The 18,707-nt window shown below is 52.3% G+C and overlaps 1 protein-coding gene across 3 annotated transcripts in view; it reads right to left on the bottom strand.

Annotated features, from left to right (window-relative positions):
- CTIF (cap binding complex dependent translation initiation factor) overlaps window positions 1–18,707 on the bottom strand; it is a 218,403-nt gene that overhangs the window by 158,346 nt on the left and 41,350 nt on the right. For all 3 annotated transcript variants that reach the window (XM_054179023.1, XM_054179022.1, XM_054179024.1), the window contains one exon: window positions 15,608–15,691. In XM_054179023.1, the coding sequence (XP_054034998.1) occupies window positions 15,608–15,691 (84 nt within the window). The remainder of the gene's footprint in view (window positions 1–15,607; window positions 15,692–18,707) is intronic.

Here is an 18,707-nt window from a genome sequence, read left to right on the forward strand (position 1 = left end):
ACGCCCAGCACCCTGATTTGGAGTCCTTTAGCATGTTCTAGTCACACAAAGGGATGACACTGTGGGAGGTTCCAAGGAAGAGAAGGTTTGTCTCCAGCACACCTAGTGTCTACCTCCTCTGTCTTCATGAGGATTCATCAAGCACACTCAGCAACCTCCATGTCCTCTGAAACTGCTGAAGGGTATTTGACAATGCTCATAACAAGATGCTGTAACTTTTGGTCCACCCTGAAGGAGTCAGGCAGTTGGACCAGGTGATCATTGTAGGTCCCTTCCAACAGGGGGGTTGGACTTCAAGATCTCCAGAGGTCCCTTCCAGCCCCTATCATCCTGTCATCCTGTAAAGGAGCTCTATTCTATTCTATATCCTTAAGTCCTCTCCCAAGACCAAGTCAGTTTTTCCCTCCCCTTAGCCCACTGTTGGGAGTCCAGCTGCTTGACACATCTGAAAACACTTGGAGCTCACCAAGAGAAACACTACACAAGGAGCTGTCCTCAATGTTCTCCTTTCTTCTCCTAACACTTAGCTGTCAAGCCACCAGCAGGTTTCTTGTTCAGCCAGCAGCCCTCAGGGCATGGTGAGTCATCTGAAAACCAGAATAACTCACCCAACCAGTCCCATCTACCCAAACATCCCACAAGGTGCCTGGGGAGAAAGCTGGATATTGTCAAGGTAATTGCTCCAAATGCTTCGCTTGGAGGTTTGGGGAAGACCTTTGAAGTGACCTGAGATGATTAAAAAAACATGAAATCACAGAGTGCAGAACATTCAGCTCTTTCAAGTACTCTGAAAACCTGGGAAATACAAAGGGCACCAGGAGTTTTGGGACTGGTGTGAGAGCTGACACATCTCAGGCTTCTGTGAGGGCTTCCTGTGAGATCCTATCACGTCTCAGACACCCCCAAGAGTCCCTGCAGACACTGCCACAGGCTAAGACAAGGGTAGAGCCACCTTGGCCAAAAGGACTCACTAGCAAAGCAAGGCAAGAAGTCCTCTCTGCACAACAGCCAAGTCCAGGTCATTAATCTGGGGGCACAGAGCAGGTCCCAGCTCCACCACTGCCCACTGGGTTGGACAGGGCAGAGAGAGAACACAGCACATCCGAGGTTACCTAAGGTGATGCTGCCCAGTGGTACAGCACAGACCCCAGCACATGTGCATCATCTAAGTATTCAACCAACATGAGGGACTGGAAGCAAAACCCATCAGTACTGGTTTCTGTGCTGCTCCAGCTACATCTTCTCCACCCCCAACCTGAAACAAGCTCAAAGTGCAGATTTATACTAGACAGAAGGAAGAAATTGTTTGTGATGAGGGTGCTGAGAGACAAGCCCAGGTTGTCCAGAGGGATGGGATGGTAGATGGCCCATCCCTGAACCATTCCAGGTGAGGTTGTTTGGGGCTCTGAGCAACCTGCTCCAGCTGCAGATCACAGAATAACAGAATGGCTCAGGTTGGAAGGGATCTCAGAGATCATCCACTCCAACCTCCCCACCACAGAGCCTCTCAACTAGACTCAGGCTTCATCCAACCTGACCTTGAACACTTCCAGGGAGGAGACATCCACAACCTCCCTGGGCAGCCTGTTCCTGAGTCTCACTACCCTTGTATTGAAGAACTTCTTCCTCAGCTCCAGTCTAACCCTGCTGTCCCTCAGCTTCAAACCATTCCTCCTTGTCCAATTGGTGGACACCCTCCAGCCAAGTCTCTCTGCAGCCTTCCTGCAGGATCCCTTCAACTATTGGAAGGCAGCTCTAAGGTCCCCCTGGAATCTTCTCTTTTGCAGGCTGAACACCCCCAGCTCCCTCAGCCTGTCCTCACAGCAGAGCTGCTTCAGCCCTTGGATCATCCCTGTAGCCTCCTCTGGCCCCACTCCACCAGCTCTGTGTCCTCCTGCTGGGGACAGCAGAACTGGAGGCAGGATTGGAGGTGAGGTCTCAGCAGAGCAGAGCCAAGGGGCAGAATCCTCTCTCCTGCCCTGGTGCTCACACTCCTCTAGCTGCAGCCCAGCACACAGCTGCCTGCTGGGCTGCTTGAGGGCACTGCTGGCTCCTGGGCAGCTGCTCAGCTACCAGCACCCCCAAGGCTCTTCCTTCAGAGCTGCTCTCTACCTGCTCTGTACTGAGCCTTTATCACTGCCTGGGGTTGGTCCTGCTGACTGCAGAGGGTGTGGGCTAGATGACCTTTAAAGGTCCCTTCCAGCCCAAATCCATGCTGTGACACCATGATTGTGGTTGCTGCAGCCTAAAATCAGCACTGATTTCAGAAGGGGAGGTCAGCTGGCTGTCAGACCGCATACAGCTGAGACTGGGGAGACTGTGGCTACTCCCAGCACAACATCAGAAAGCACCTTACTCCCTCTTCAACGCACTGTGGCTTGCATCTCCTGATAGCTGTGAAATACCAAGTGGCACAAAAAATTGGCATGGAGTAGGGGAAAAAGAGGTGATTGATGCCACCCGTGGGGCACAGGCAGGTGGCCACTTTGGGAATCCCTGGGGATTGGTCAGCCTTGGTCAGTCTTGCAGGCCTCCTGAGAAGAGAGAAATAGCTCATTTGAGGTGGGAAAGACGTGCACCAACTGAAAAGATGGTTGGGAGAAGTGAAACCTTCATGACTGAAGCATTAATTACCAGTTGACTGTACCTCACACACTGTGTATCTCGTCCATCCATGCACAAAAATCTTCTATGTCAAATGAAACCATGCCACCACATGCACCCCACACTTGAAAGACTCTACTGAAAATAAACTTGCAGATGACACCAAGCTGGGGGCAGGAGTTGATCAGTTAGAGGGTAGGAGAGCTCTGCAGAGGGACCTTGCCAGGCTGGGCAGATGGGCAGAGGCCAAGGGCAGGAGATTGAACACATCCAAGTGCCAGGTTCTGCACATTGGCCACAGCAACCCCAGGCAGAGCTACAGGCTGGGGTCAGAGTGGCTGAGAGCAGCCAGGCAGAGAGGGACCTGGGGATGCTGGTTGAGAGCAGCTGAACATGAGCCAGCAGTGTACCCAGGGGGCCATGAAGGCAAGTGGCATCCTGGCCTGCATCAGGAGTAGCAGGAGCAGGGAAGTCATCCTGCCCTGTACTCAGCACTGGTTAGGCCACACCTTGAGTCCTGTGTCCAGTTCTGGGCTCCTCAGGTTAGGAAAGATGTTGAGATGCTGGAAGGTGTCCAGAGAAGGGCAACAAAGCTGGGGAGGGGTCTGGAGCACATCCCTGTGAGGAAAGGCTGAGGGAGCTGGGGTTGCTTAGCCTGGAGAAGAGGAGGCTCAGGGGTGACCTTACTGCTGTCAACAACTCCCTGAAGGGAGGTTGTAGCCAGGTGGGGGTTGGTCAACAAAGGCAACCAGCACTAGAACAAGAGGACACAGTCTCAAGCTGTGCCAGGGGAGGTTTAGGCTGGATGCCAGGAAGAAGTTCTTCCCAGACAGAGAGATTGGCCATTGGAATGTGCAGCCCAGGGAGGTGGTGGAGTCACCATCACTGAAGTGTTTGGGAAGAGCCTGGATGAGGCACTTAGTGCCACAGTTTAGTTGATTAGATGGTGCTGGGTGATAGATTGGACTCAATGATCTCAAAGGTCTTTTCCAACATGGTTAATTCTCTTCTAAATAAACATCAGCATCTGATTATATTCAGTGGTCCCAGCTTCTGGTTGTCGTTGCCTGCAGAGGTGATTGAGGTTCCAGAAATGTGCCTGGTCACAATCAAACCCTTGTGAGAAACAGGGGGATTTGTACCACCGTGCATCAATGCCCAGGCCCACCAGCACAAGTGGATATGGCATCACAGTCTCACAGAATCACCAAGGTTGGAAGAGACCCCAAGGATCATCAAGTCCAACCTGTCCCAACAGACCTCACGACTAGACCATGGCACCAAGTGCCACATCCAATCTCCCCTTGAACACCTCCAGGGACGGCGACTCCACCACCTCCCTGGGCAGCACATCCCAATGACGAACGACTCGCTCAGTGAAGAACTTTCTCCTCACTTCGAGTCTAAACCTCCCCTGGCACAGCTTGAGACTGTGTCCCCTTGTTCTGGTGCTGGTTGCCTGGGAGAAGAGACCAGCCCCTTCCTGGCTACAACCACCTTTCAGGTAGTTGGAGAGGGCAATGAGGTCACCCCTGATCCTTCCCTTCTCCAGGCTAAGCAACCCCAGCTCCCTCAGCCTCTCCTCACAGGGCTGTGCTCAAGGCCTCTCCCCAGCCTTGTTGCCCTTCTCTGGACACCTTCAAGTGTCTCAATGTCCTTCTTAAACTGAGGGGCCCAGAACTGGACACAGGACTCAAGGTGTGGCCTAACCAATGCAGAGTACAGGGCACAATGACCTCCCTGCTCCTGCTGGCCACACTGTTCCTAATACAGGCCAGGATGCCATTGGCCTTCTTGGCCACCTGGGCACACTGCTGGCTCATGTTTAGGCAGCTGTCAATCAGCACCCCCAGGTCCCTCTCTGTTTGGCAGCTCTCAGCCACTCTGACCCCAGCCTGCAGCTCTGCCTGGGGTTGCCGTGGCCAAAGTGCAGCACCCGGCATGAACCAGTCAGATAAAAAACAGAGGCACCCTCTCACTAAACCACCTTGTCTCCTGGCTCTGCCTCACGGCCTGGGGTCTTATCCCCCTGGTTCATGTCCCTGTTAACCTTTGCATTTAAAACCAAATCATTGTAAAAATAAAAACAGTTCAACTGAAAATTAGATTCCTATGATGGCTGATTGGAAGAGAACTTCAAGATCATCAAGTCCAGCGGTTAACCCAGCACTGCTAAGTGCACCACTAAACAGACTGGAGAGAAGGCTCTGAGGAGAGCTTATTGTAGCCTTCCAGTATCTGAAGGGAGCTACAAGAAAGCTGGGGAGGGACTTTTGAGGGTGTGGGGGGATAGGGCCAGGGGGGAATGGATCCAAACTAGAGGAGGGGAGACATTAGGAAGAAGTTGTTCCCCATGAGGGTGTTGAGAGCCTGGCACAGGTTGCCCAGGGAGGTGGTGGAAGCCTCATCTCTGGAGGTGTTTGCAGCCAGGCTGGAGGTGTTTGCAGCCAGGCTGGAGGTGTTTGCAGCCAGGCTGGAGGTGTTTGCAGCCAGGCTGGAGGTGTTTGCAGCCAGGCTGGAGGTGTTTGCAGCCAGGCTGGAGGTGTTTGCAGCCAGGCTGGAGGTGGCTGTGAGCAACCTGCTGTAGTATGAGGTGTCCCTGCCCATGGCAGGGGGGTTGGAACTGGCTGAGCCTTGAGGTCCCTTCCAACCCTGACAATTCTATGATTCTAAACCATGTCCCTCAGCACCACCTCTACATGGCTTTGAAACACCTCCAAGGATGGGGATCCCATCACTGTCCTAAGCAGTTTCTTCCAGGCCTTGACAACCCTTTCCATGAAGAAATTGTTCCTCATGTCCAACCTAAACTTCCCCTGGTGCAACTTGAGGATTCTTCCTCTTGTCACTTGTTCCTTGGGAGACTGACTTCCACCTTGCTACAGCCTCCTTTGTAGCTGGCAGTTGAGAAGTCTGTAGAAACTGAAAAGTCCAACTGAGTAAGGCATACTGATAGTCAAACTCAGCAGCACAGCCAAGCTCAGCATCTTACCTCAATTTCTGACCAACTGCCAAAGGAAAACAACTTTTTACTGCTCCTTTACTGATAGGGGTTCACATCTCCAGAACAGCAGTAAGTCCACAAGTAACCCTTCCAGACATCTCTGGAGGCTTTGTGTCCTCTGATAAAGCAACTTCATGATAAAGTTAACCACCTTTGCAGACCTCCTTTCTGCAGGAGAAGGGATACTCACACCAGCCCCATGGGTGATGCTGGAGGGGTGGGAGAGGAAATGATCACTTTCTAAAAGACACCAACTGAGCATAAAAACCTTTCACCAGCATCACTGTAACAAGCATCAGAAACCCATCCCAAACCCATGGGATTTGGAAGCTGGACTTCAGCTGAAAGCCAAAGCTCCATGGTGGTGAGGCACAACACTGCTCCCTCTCCACCCCACACAATGGCCACAACATTCTCTCTCTTTCTAAATTAATTCAGCAAGTTGAAGGAATAGATTTGTCCACAGCTCAGACAAAAGCTGAAGGAAACAGTTACAACTGCACCAAGTTCTCCACCCCATTCTGTTGCCCCTTAGTCTCAGCAGCCATCAATTGTCCCCTTACTCTCTGCTGTACACTCAAAAGACCAAGACTCTCCTGTCTCTCCCAACACCACCACTGAACTCTTATCCCCAGCTCTTCCTTGGGCTCCTTCACCTGTCATTCATGGTCAACATTCACCAGAAGGAGATGGGACCTCTAAGCCACACTCAGGTGCTTGGAGGCAAACATCACACCCTCCAGAGGTGTGATTTCCCAGCAGCTGCTCTCATCCATGCCAACCCTTCTGGCCTCTCTGCACACCCTCTTGGGAAGAGGGAGGGCTGTGCAGACCAGCAGTGCCAAGGAGCCTCCCTGGGAAGCCAGCTGTCACATCCAGCCCTTGCATTTCAACCAGCAGTGATCAGACGTGTCGCTCACACTGCTGCCGTCACCTCGGCAGCTCGCTGGCTTGGGGTGTGGAATAATGAACCCCATGGCCTGAGCCAGCTCAGGAGTTAACACATCCTGCTGCTGCACTGCAAGGCTGAAAACCCCCAGCTGCAGAAAAAGGAGAGAGCTGTCCACACAGCACAGGCAACAAATGACAACACAGAATCACAGAATGCTTGGAAGGGCCCTCTGGAGATCGTTCAGCCCAACCCTCCTGCTCCAGCAGGGCAGCCGCAGCAGTTTGCCCAGCAGCACAATGGCCAAGGGGGGTTGGAAGCTCTCCAGGCAAGGAGACTGCACAACCTCTCTGGGCAGCCTGCTCCAGGCCTCCAGTACCCCCACAACAAAGAGTTTTCTCCTCCTGTTCAAGTGGAACCTCCTGGGTTCTGGTTTCTGCCCACTGCCCCTTGTCCCGTCCCTGGGCACCAGTGACAAGAGCCTGGCCCCAGCCTCTTGCCCCCAACCTTTAACTCCTGCTGAGCACTGATCATATCCCCTCTCAGGCTGCTCTTCTTCAGTCTCCCAGGTCCTCCAGCCTTCATTCATCACAGAGATGCTCCAGGCCCCCCACCCAGAGATGCTTCAGAGCCCTCACTGGAGTCTCTCCAGTAGTTCCTTGTGTCTCTTGAACTGGGGAGCTCAGAACTGGACCCAATACTCCAGATGGGGCCTCACCAGGACTGAGTAAAGGGGAAGGAGAACCTCCCTCAATCTGCTGGTCACCTCTTAAGGCACTCCAGGAGACCACTGATTGGCCTTTTGGGCCACGGGGGTACACCGAGAGCTCAGGGTGATCTTGCTGTCCAGCAGGACTCCCAGGTCCTACTCCACAGAGCTGCTTTCCAGCAGCTCAGCCTTTAAGCTAAAAAGCCTCCAGCTATTCATCCCATGTGTGGGTGCCCCAACCCTCTAAGTGTTCAAGGCCAGGCTGGATGGGGCTTTGAGCAACCTGATGTTGTTGGAGATGTTGACCTTATTACTCTCTACAACTACCTGAAGGGAGGTTGTAGACAGGCAGAGGTTGGTCTCTTCTCCCAGGCAGCCAGTACCAGAACAAGAGGACACAGTCTCAGGCTGCACCAGGGGAGGTTCAGGCTAGATGTTAGGAAGAAGTTCTATACAGAAAGAGTGATTGCACATTGGAATGGGCTGCCTGGGGAGGTGGTGGAGTCACCATTATTGGAGGTGTTCAGGAGGAGACTTGATGGGGTGCTTGGTGCCGTGGGTTAGTTGTTTGGGCGGTGTTGGATTGGTTGATGGATTGGATGCGATGATCTTGAAGGTCTCTTCCAACCTGGTTTATTCTATGTATTCTATGTCCTTGCTCACCACTGGGGGCTGGAGGTAAGTGATCTTTAAGTTCCCTTCCAACTCAAAACATTCTGTGATCCTCTGATCTTTGGTAAGCAGCAACAGCTCTCCTAAATCAGGCTGCAAAGCAGCGGAGATTTCATTCCTGGATCTTCAGACACTCCAGCAGAGTTGCAGGGCTGCTTCACAAGGTGTTTCCTGAACAGAAGTCCCAGGGAAAGTTGAACCTGCATATTAGCTAAAGGACTTTCTCAGCAGTCCTCTCCAACCATAATTGAAGAGGGCTGCATTCACCACAGAGAGGGAGTGCCACCCAGCAATGACAGGCAGACAACCATTCAGGTGACTGCTTTCCTCAGAGCTACACTTTGATCGTGGGCAGGTCACCCCACATGAAGATTTCATTTCTTCTCCTGCCAGGCAGAGCTACACCAACCTGTATTCACTGGCAAGGCCTCAAAGTAACTCCCTGAATTTCACTTTTTCGTTTGGAAAGGAGACAATGGCAACTGTAGCAGCATCTGCCAGCACCCACTTGTCCCAACAGGCCTCCAGCCTGGTGGCCAACCTCCACCAAATGTAGCGTGCAGAGTGGCCCTGGTCTATGATACACGTGGGCTGGCAAGGAAGAGAGCTGCAGAGAGCTCCCAGGATGATCCCTGGTGTTTTGCTGAGCAAGAAAATCACTCTGCTTCAGATACTGAGCTAAGGACCACAGAATGGCCAGGTTTGGAAGGATCCTCTGGAGATTATCCAGTCCAAGCCCCCTGCTCAAGCAGGAGCACCCACAGCAGCTTGCCCAGCAGCACAATGGCCAAGGGGGGTTGGAAGCTCTCCAGAGAGGGACACTCCACAACCTCTCTGAGCAGCCTGCTCCAGGGCTCCCAGCACTCTCACAGCAAAGAAGTTTCTCCTCCTGTTCAGGTGGAACCTCCTGGATTCCAGTTTGTGCCACTGCCCCTTGTCCTGTGGCTGGGCACCACTGACAAGAGTCTGGCCCCATCCTCTTGCCCCCCAGAGGTCCTTTATCCCTTGCTGAGCACTGCTCAGATCCCCTCTGGGGCTGCTCTTCTGCAGTCTCAACAGTCCCAGAGGCCCTCAGCCTTTCCTCCTCACAGAGATGCTCCAACATCTTTGTAGCCTCTACTGGACCCCATCCATTAGCTGTCCATCAGATTCCCCATTAACCCTCCTCCACTCACCCTCTGAGATCCATTTGTGCCTGTTGCCTCTTGTCTCATCATCAGATGGGGTTTTGGGGTTCAGTTGAGACACATGGCAGAGATCTGACAGGTTTAGATGGATCTGCTCTGGCCTCACCCTGTGTACAGCAGTCTCAGACAATGCCCTGGGCTGCACCTCTCCAGATGCAGGGAGGTCAGATGTCCCCTGCCTACAGTCCAAGTTCTCATGATGGGAAACATCTCCTGCCTGGAAATGTTTTGGCACTTCAGTGCTTCTTTAAGTCACAGAGGCATCAGAGATGAAGTTTCATGCAATATTACATTTTGTGGAATCCTCTCATGCTTTCCATACCAGCAAGGCTTGGGCCTGGACATCCTGTGGCAGGCTTGGTGGCAGTCACACACGGTCCCTACAAAGCCCTCTTACACCCCTTTGCCACCAAACTCAACATCCCGTGCTACTACCTTGATGGTAGAGCCCTTAGGAAGCTCTTGACCCAATCCACAGCCAGCTAATCACTTCCAAGCAACATGCAAGAGTGGAAACCCACCACTTCTGCCTGCCACAGGCACGCTGCTGTGTCTGCTGGCTGATGGAAAGGCAAATTAAGTCATCTCCTCCACCTGGTGAGGAAGCTACCAGCAGAAGGTGGCTAGCAGTAGAGTGCAGGATAATCCAGATGTGATCCACACACCCTCCCTACTACTTCAGTGCTCAGTAGATAAGCAACATGACCATCAAAAGGAGATCCCCAACCACACAAGTCCCTGCTGCACCTGGTGGGAGAAGGAAACACATGCAAATAAGCAGTAAGAGGAACTGCAGACCCAGTTCCTGCCAAGGACACAGGCTTTGGCTCGGTGATGGTGGGTGACAGCCAGCCAGCATGGGGGAAGGGATGGGCTTGCCCAGAAGGAGGATTTTCAGCTCTCCCTCTCCCACTGCCTGGAGAAATGGAACAAACCCACAGAGTCACTCTGGTTTCTGTTCATGTCCTTTTACATCAGGGGAGCCTGGGATGGAGATGCTGCCAGGGCTTTCATGCACCAAAGCTCCTCTGGCTCTCTAAACACACAGCAAACCAGAAGCCTTTTCCTTAATGAATTGCTCTCCCAAATATATCAAAGAGCTTCCTCCTTGCAACAGCCTCAGCAAGGGGAATGAAAATAAAGTATTACATAAAACCTTCCCACAGGGTCTTCTGAAGTAAAAAATTAAATAATCCCAAACATAAAAAGATTTTAAATTATTCCATTAACTAAACTTCTCTCATTTATAGAAGCAATCCACAGAATCACAGAGTGGTGGGGGTTGGAAGGCACCCCTGGAGATCACCCAGTCCAACCTCCCTGCCAAAGCAGGTTTCCCAGGATCACAATGCCCAGGTGGGTTTGGAATCTCCCCAGAGGAATCTCTCTCTGGGCAGCCTGCTCCAGGCCTCCAGCATCCTCCCAACCAAGGCAAGCGTAGGGTCCTGCAGCTGGGGAGGAATAACCCTCTGTACCAGGACAGGTGAGGGGGTTGAGCTGCTGGAAAGCAGCTCTGTGGAGAAGGAAGGGGTAGGGCAACAATGTGCCCCACAAGGTGCCCACCCCAGGTGGTATCCTGGGGTGCATTCAGGAGAGTGTGGCCAGCAGGTCAAGGGAGGTTCTCCTCCTCCCCCTGACCTAGTGAGGCCACATCTGGAGTATGATGCCCAGCTCTGGTCCTTGCAGTACAAGAGAGACAAGGAACTAGCAGACAGAGCCCAGCAGGAGCCTGTGAAGATGAGACCAAAGAATCACAGAAATGTTTTGTTTGGAAAAGACTTCTAAGACCATGGAGTCCAACCATCAAATTGACACCACCATGGCCATTAAACCGTGTCCCCAGGTGCCATGCTCACACATTTCCTAAACACCTCCAGGGAAGGTGACTCCACCACCTCCCTGGGCAGCCTGCTCCAGTCCCTGACCACTCTTCAAGGAAAGAAATTTTACCTAATACCCAAACTAAACCTCCCCTGGCACAATTTCATCTGATATTAGGGAGAAGGGTTCAACCCCCACCTCACTCCAACCTCCTGTCAGAGAGGAGAGAGCCAGAAGGTCTCTCTTCAGGATCATATTCTCCAGCTAAACAGCCCCTGGTCTCTCAGCTGATCCACACCAGGCTTGTTCTCCAGACCCTTCACCAGCTTCATTGCCCTTCTCTGGACTCACTCCAGCACCTCAAGGTCCTTCTTGGAGTGAAGAGCCCAAAACTGAACCCAGGATTTGAGGTGTGGCCTTCCCAGTGCTGTTTACAGGGGCACACTCACTTCCCTGCTCCTGCTGGCCACACTGTTCCTGATCCAGGCCAGGATGCTGGTGGCCTTCTTGGCCACCTGGGCACACTGCTTGCTCATCTTCAGCTGCTCTCAACCAGTACACCCAGATGCTTTTCTGCTGGTCAGTTTCCAGCCACTCTGTCCCAAGCCTGCAGCATTGCAGGGGGTTGCTGTGAACCAAGGGCAGGATCCAGAACTTGGCTTTGTTAAACCTCATCCCATTGATCCAGCCTGTCCAGATCCCTTTGCAGAGCCTCCCTACTCTCAAGCAGATCAGCACTCCCACCCAGTTTAGTGTCATCTGCAAACTTACTGAGGCTGCACTCATTTCCTCATCCAGGTCACTGATAAAGATGTTAAACAGAACTAGCCCCAGCACTAAGCCCTGGGGAACACCACTGGTGACCACACCAACTGGATTTAACTCCACTCCCCACCACTCTTTGGGCCCACCCTTCCTGCCAGTTCTTATCCCAGTGAAGCATCCAAGCCATGAGCAGACAGTCTCTCTGGCTGGTGAGAGCACTGGAACATCTCTGTGAGGGGCAAAGGCTGAGAGCCCCTGGGGCTGCTGAGCCTGGAGAAGAGCAGCCCCAGAGGGCATCTGAGCAATGCTCAGCAAGAGATAAAGGCTGGGGGGCAAGAGCATGAGGCTGGGCTCTTTTCAGTGATGGGCACAAATTGAAACCCAGAAGGTTCCACCTGAACTGGAGCAGAAACTTCTTTGCTGTAAGAGTTCTGGAGGCCTGGAGCATGTTGCCCAGAGAGGTTGTGGAGTCTCCTTCCCCGGGGAGCTTCCAAGCTCCCCTGGGCATTGTGCTGCTGGGCAAGCTGCTGTGGGTGCCCTGCTGGAGCAGGGAGGTGGACTGGATGATCTCCAGAGAACCCTTCTCAGCCCCACCATGTTGGGATTCTGTGACTAACCTGCCCTGACTGATCAGCAGATTAGAACTGTGTGAGGCACATCACGGTCACCCACAGCCCCCATTTTCACACTAGCTGGCAGCCAGCAGGAATCTCTCATCCAAGTAACATTTGAGCCTTATAAGAACAGTGGGTATTGCTCAACCAGCAACGTAGAAATCTCAGCTGGAAATAACATGGGCAAAAGAGGACTTTGATTTTTCAACCAAACCCTTTAAAATCCACTAAAAATGGCAATTAAAAAAAAAAAAAATAAAGAGAAACAAAGGCTTGGGAAATCATCAGCCTTCATTTTTTATCCTCAGCAGGTTTGGAGAGTGACTGAGCATTTCTCATTCAAGACAAACACCTTATTAATGTTTAAAGCCACCAGTGAAAAATCACCAGCCAGAAAAATGAAGTGGATTTCAGTCACACACTGAACCCAGCTCCTCACCAGCAGCGCTTCACTTGTCTCCCAGAAACAGCAGGAGCAACGCCTGCCTGGCCAGGAGAATAATAGCTTGCAGCTCCTCCTTGGTGCCAAGGAAAATTTGTTACTTGCTGTTAAAAGACATGGAGAGAGGTAATTACCAGCTCCTCTGCAGGCTGGGAGAGGGCCCAAACACAGGGAAAACAGCTTGGGCATGGGTGAATGTTATTTGCCTGTAGAAAACGAGCTCTCTGCTGGAGGAGATCAAAGAGGTTTGATGCCCAGGAAACAAAGGAAGGTAAAGAAAAGAAGAGACCCAGAACTGGAACAAAAGAGAGTATGGCACAAGGCAGATGGATGATGTTAGTGTGGATCTGAGTCAGGAAAGCATCACTCATGGGTGGCATCTGCAGCCTCCTGTGGTACCCACCAGAGACTGGCACATCAGCTGAGCCCTTGGCACCTTCTTCACTCAGTCCTGCAAACACCCTGAGGAGCCCCAGGAGGCTCAGTGGATCCCAGCTGAATTCCAAGCAGACTGGCAGCCCAGCCAGGGTTTTGCTGCTGAATCTTTCAGAGTGGATCAAAGCTGGAATGCATTAAAACTACAATCCTGTCTGCCACCTTCAGAGCTTCATCTGTACAGCATGCACCTTCCTACAGGAGAAGACCTTCCCTTTGTTCTGTGCAGGTGTGTGCAGAGGTGCAACCACCAGCCTTGTATCCAGGCACACAGCAGGAAGGGAATGTCTGAGCCCTCATCTTGCAGCACAGCAGCTTCTAGCATAGCTCTGCATGGAAACCAGCATAGGCTCTTGCACCACCCTGCAAGGGGCTCCCAGGCTTCTTCCTGTGGCAGAAGACAGATCCCAAACTCGGGAGGACATCAATGACATAGTGGGATCGAGTGCACCCTCAGCAAGCTGGCAGGGGACAGCAAGCAGAGTAGGGTGGTTGGGACACCTGAGAGGCAGCACCCATCCAGAGGGACCTAAATAAGCTTGGGAAGTGGACCCATATGAACCTCATGAGAACCAACAAAGCCAAGTGAAAGGTCCTGCAACAGGGATGTAGTGGTGAGGGAAGTTCAATTCTGCACATCCCCCACCCCCCCCCCAGAAACCACAGCTAACTCAGTGGGAGGAGCAGATGGAAAAGCTGTATTTTTACAAGCAGGATGAAATGCAGTGAATATATACACAATGTACACTATTGACAGTGCACACAAAAATACAGGAAAGGACATAACACAACAAACCTGCCCCTCCCCTTGATAGAGGAGGGCCCCCCCAAAAAACCCCTTTTCACCCCTTCCTCCTTTTTTTCCCCAAAAGGGTTAGAGAGAGAAGGTAATTATTAGGGAAATTCTGTTAGTTCAAAGTGTATGCTAAGGGAAGAAAAAGAGTTAGTTTCTTACCTAGAAACAGACTGAGAGCCTGACTGCAAAACACTGAGACCCTGACTGCACAGAGCAGAACCTAAAAGTTACCTTCCCACTGATCTGCCAATGGAACTCGTTTAGAATGATCTTTCTTTCCCTTTTTACACCAAAACATTCAGCCAGAGTGTTTCAGTAGCTGTCCTCTTCCTTAAAAGGCATAGCTTAAACCTGTCACAAGGGGCAACCTCTGGACCAACACAGGCTGGGGGATGCAGGGATGGAGAGCAGCCCTGTGGAGAAGGCCTTGAGGGTGCTGGAGGTGCAGAGCTGGCCAGGAGCTGACACCAAGTGCTGCCAGCCCAGAGCCAGCCCTGTGCTGGCCTGATCCCCAGCAGTGTGGGCAGCAGGGGCAGGGAGGGGATTCTGCCCCTCTGCTGGGCTCTGCTCAGACCTTCCTTGCAGTGCTGGGGCAGCTCTGCAGTCCTCAGCACAGTGCAGACCAAGAAGAGAAGGCTGCAGCGAGACCTTGTGGTTGGCCTTTCAGTGCTTCAAGGGGCCTAGAAGATAGCTGGGGACAGGCTTTTTCTCAGGGCCTGTTGTGACAGGACAAGGAGGGATGGATTGAAGCTATGAGAAGGAGATTCAGACTGGAGAGGGGAAAGAAATGTTTGACACTGAGGTTGGTGAGACACTGCTCCAGGCTGCTCAGAAAGGAGACAGAAGCCAGGTTAGGTTGCTTGAGCCCTATCCCAAGGAGGGACATCCACCACCCACACCAGCTGTGAACACTGCTTTACCCTTTCCTGCACCCAGCCCTGTCCCATATCTCCATAGGCAAATGCTGCCTTTAGAGGGCTAATGGTCTCATGGCAACACAGCAGCTCCTCAACCAGGTAACAACAGTCAAATCCACACTTCCACCCTTGCCAACCTTCTCCCATGCCAATGCTCACACAGAGGAGTGACAGCCACCTCCAGTGATGCCAGCTGGTAATGTCAGGTGGTAAATACTCTTCACTCAAGTTCATGCCATGCACAACTACCAAAAGCAAATCACACCTGGTTTCTGTCATTGGAAACCCAACACAAGCTCTCAGCATGTGCAATTTTGCTGCTTCTCCCAGTTCACCATCCTCTGAGCTGCAACACCCTGTTCCCTGCAACACCATCCTTGTGCTGCAGCACACACCCAAGAAGCACAGCTACACAAAGATCCCTCCCCACCCCAGCTACATCTCCTACTGCCAAGTCAGCTCTGATGATGCTCCAAACAGGTCCCTCACACAAGTGACAATAAGAAGCTCTTCAGCAATGATTAGCATACTCCACATTTCTCCCCTCCTGTCCAAAGCATTCACCTGCACACTGGGATGCTGCCCATCCCCCATGGTTTTGACTTTGGGGATGCCGAGCAGGGCGGGAGGACACATCTTCCTTTCTACAGGAGAAGGAAAGCTGGCAGAACAAGCATGGTCCACACTCCAGATGAGGCAGGGCAAGAACAGGAGCAAAGGTTTGGGGAGAAAGAGTCAGAGATGACCCCTACCTGATTCTGTTCATGAGACGAGGAGCCTTTCCCTTGGGATGGGGAACAGCTGCCATCCAGCTGCTCGTTGCAGTCCGCCGTCCACTGCAAAAGGGTTAAAGAAAGGGATTGTGACACATAATAGCTGGGCTGGGGGAAACTGCTGTGTCAGTCCCCAGGGCACAGCAAACACCACCCAGCCATGGGCATCGTGGCATGTGTGCTGCCACTCCCCCCTTTTCTGAGAGTGATCCCAAAGGCTTTGGCTTGGAAACGCTCCATCCACCGACGGCCAGCGGTGGGAAGCTACAGCAACGACTGCAGGAAGGCACCTGACGTGATGCTTCACAGCAGAATACATCCCCAGGGTGTCCTTGCACACCCCAACGCTGCTTGGTACCCCAGGCATGGGGAGTGCAGCTTAGATCAGCCCTCAGTGCTCATACTGCCACCAGTGCTGTTAGACCTCATGGGGTTAAGAGAGGCTAAGTGTAAGGTCCTGCACATGAGTCAGGAAAACCCTTAGTATCAAAACCAACTGGGGATGCAGGGCTGGAGAGCAGCCTTGAGAAGAAGGCCTTGGGGTGCTGGAGGTGCAGAGCTGGCCAGGAGCTGACACCAAGTGCTGCCAGCCCAGAGCCAGCCCTGTGCTGGGCTGATCCCCAGCAGTGTGGGCAGCAGGGGCAGGGAGGGGATTCTGCCCCTCTGCTGGGCTCTGCTCAGCCCCCACTCTGCAGTGCTGGGGCAGCTCTGGAGTGCTCAGCACAGACAGGGAGCTGTTGGAGCAGGGCCAGAGGAGGCCACAGCAATGCTGGCAGGGCTGGAAGGGCTCTGCTGGGAGGCTCCAGGCTGAGAGACTTGGCCTTGGGCAGCCTGGAGAAGAGAAGGCTCCAGGGAGACCTTCTGGTGGCCTTGCAGTGTTTCAAGGGGCCTAGAAGAAATCTGGGGACAGACTTTTTAGCAGGGCCTCTTGTGACAGGACAAGGGGGGATGGTTTGAAACTAAGAGATGGAGATTCAGAGTGGAGACGGGAGGGAGAAATGTTTAACACTGAGGGTGGTGAGACCCCATCCCAGGCTGCCCCGAGAGGTGGTAGATGCCCCATTCCTAGAACCATTCCAGGTGAGGCTGTTTGAGTCACCTGCTGTCCTTGGAAATGCCCCTGCTGACTGCAGGGGAGTTAAAGAGTTTTTTTGATCTTAAAGATCCCTTCCAATCCAAACCATTCTCTGATCACTCCCTTCCACCTCACATGGAAATCTGGGAAGATTCTGCTTTTCCCAGCTTTGTTAACTTCAGGGACAGATGTGAGTCCTGAGCTGCCAAAAACCTGTGGTTTTCTTCCAGTGAAGTCAGAAACCAGAGCTCAAAACTGCAGGTTAGACCACTGCTGTATGCCAAAAGCATACATGTGACATGCAGCCTGGATGGCTGCCCTGCTGTCACACTGGCTTTGTCTCATGGTGCAGATCATGGGCATCAGGAGACAACAGAGCCATAGGGGAGCATAAGATGGTTAGGCCAACTTCCCACACAGTAAGGTGCCTCCAACAAAGTATGTTAATTTGGGGCTGTTTGGGGCTTTCCCCCCACCCCTAAACAAATGCAGGGCTGCATTTTGCTGGGGAAAAAAGGAATAGGAAGGGGAAAGGAAGGGGCAAAGGGGATAGGAAGGGGCAAAGGGGATAGGAAGGGGCAAAGGGGAAAGGACTCTGCAGTGATGAGGCCACACCTCAAATCCTGGGTTCAGTTTTGGGCCCCTCACTTCAAGAAGGACACTGAGGTGCTGGAGCATGTCCAGAGAAGGGCAATGAAGCTGGTGAAGGGTCTGGAGCACAAGTGTGGTGAGGAGAAGCTGTCAGACCTTGGGTTGCTTAGCCTGGAGAAGAGAAGGCTGAGGGGAGACCCCCTGGCTTTCTACAAGACCCTGAAAGGAGGTTGGAGCCAGGTGAGGGTTGGTCTCTTCTCCCAAGGAACAAGCAATATGACAAGAGGAAAAGGCCTCAATTTGTACCAAGGGAGGTTTAGGTTGGACTTAAGGAACAATTCTTCCCCAAAAGGGTTCTAAAACCGGGGAAGGTGCTGCCCAGGGCAGTGGTGGAATCCCTGTCCCTGGTGGATTTCAAAGCTATTTAGCAGTGGTGTTGAGGGACATGGGCTAGTGGTGGACTTGATGAGGATCTTCAAGTTCTCTTCCAACCTAAATAATTCTATGATTCTGTGATTCCAGCCAGAAAGAAAATTGTTTTACCTGTCTGACTTCCCTCTTTTTCCTTGTGGAAGCAAGGTTGGACACATCCTCACCATGGGAACATCTATACTGCTGTTTCTCTGGACCAGTGATGGATTCAGCTCCCTTGTGAGTGGCAGGGAGGATGAGGCAGCATGCAGTGGCCCTTTCCTTCCTTCCCCTGGCTCAGAGAGCAGCTATTTGGAGATGTGGGACCATCCAAGCATCTCAAACAGATGGGTGAGTGGATTTATCCTCCTTCATGGAGGGAAAACATTATTACAGCCACCAGGAAACGAGCTGCAGAGAGTTGAAGTAACTTGCACAACATTAAAGTTGCTGGCAGAATCTGGTGGTTAAAAACAATTTTCTTGGTCTCAGACCAGTGCTTCCCTCCTTAACTTACTCTGTTTTCTCCAGCTCTTATTAAGTAAGAACATGTCCCCTTCAATCAAGCTGTCTTCCACTAGGGTTAGTCCAGTGAGCTGCAGGATAGGTGCATGTTTGTTCCTTGCTTTGATGAGAAGTGATCAGGGAAAGAAAATCAGAAATAAAAAACCCCAATTATTTCTTATGCAAATGTGGGGACAGACTTTTGAGCAGGGCCTGCTGTGACAGGACAAGGGGTGCTGGTTTGAAACTGAAAAAGAGGAGCAAACTTTAAAAGAGGAGGCTCAGGGGAGACCTTCTTGCTGTCTACAACTACCTGAAGGGAGGTTGTAGCCAGGTGGGGGTTGGTCTCTTCTCCCAGGCAACCAGCACCAGAACAAGAGGACACAGTCTCAGGCTGTGCCAGGGGAGGTTTAGGCTGGAGGTGAGGAGAAAGTTCTTCACTGAGAGAGTTGTTAGCCATTGGAATGTGCTGCCCAGGGAGGAGGTGGAGTCACCATC

This window comes from Dryobates pubescens, chromosome Z, assembly GCF_014839835.1.
Source record: "Dryobates pubescens isolate bDryPub1 chromosome Z, bDryPub1.pri, whole genome shotgun sequence".
Taxonomy (NCBI): Eukaryota; Metazoa; Chordata; class Aves; order Piciformes; family Picidae; genus Dryobates; species Dryobates pubescens.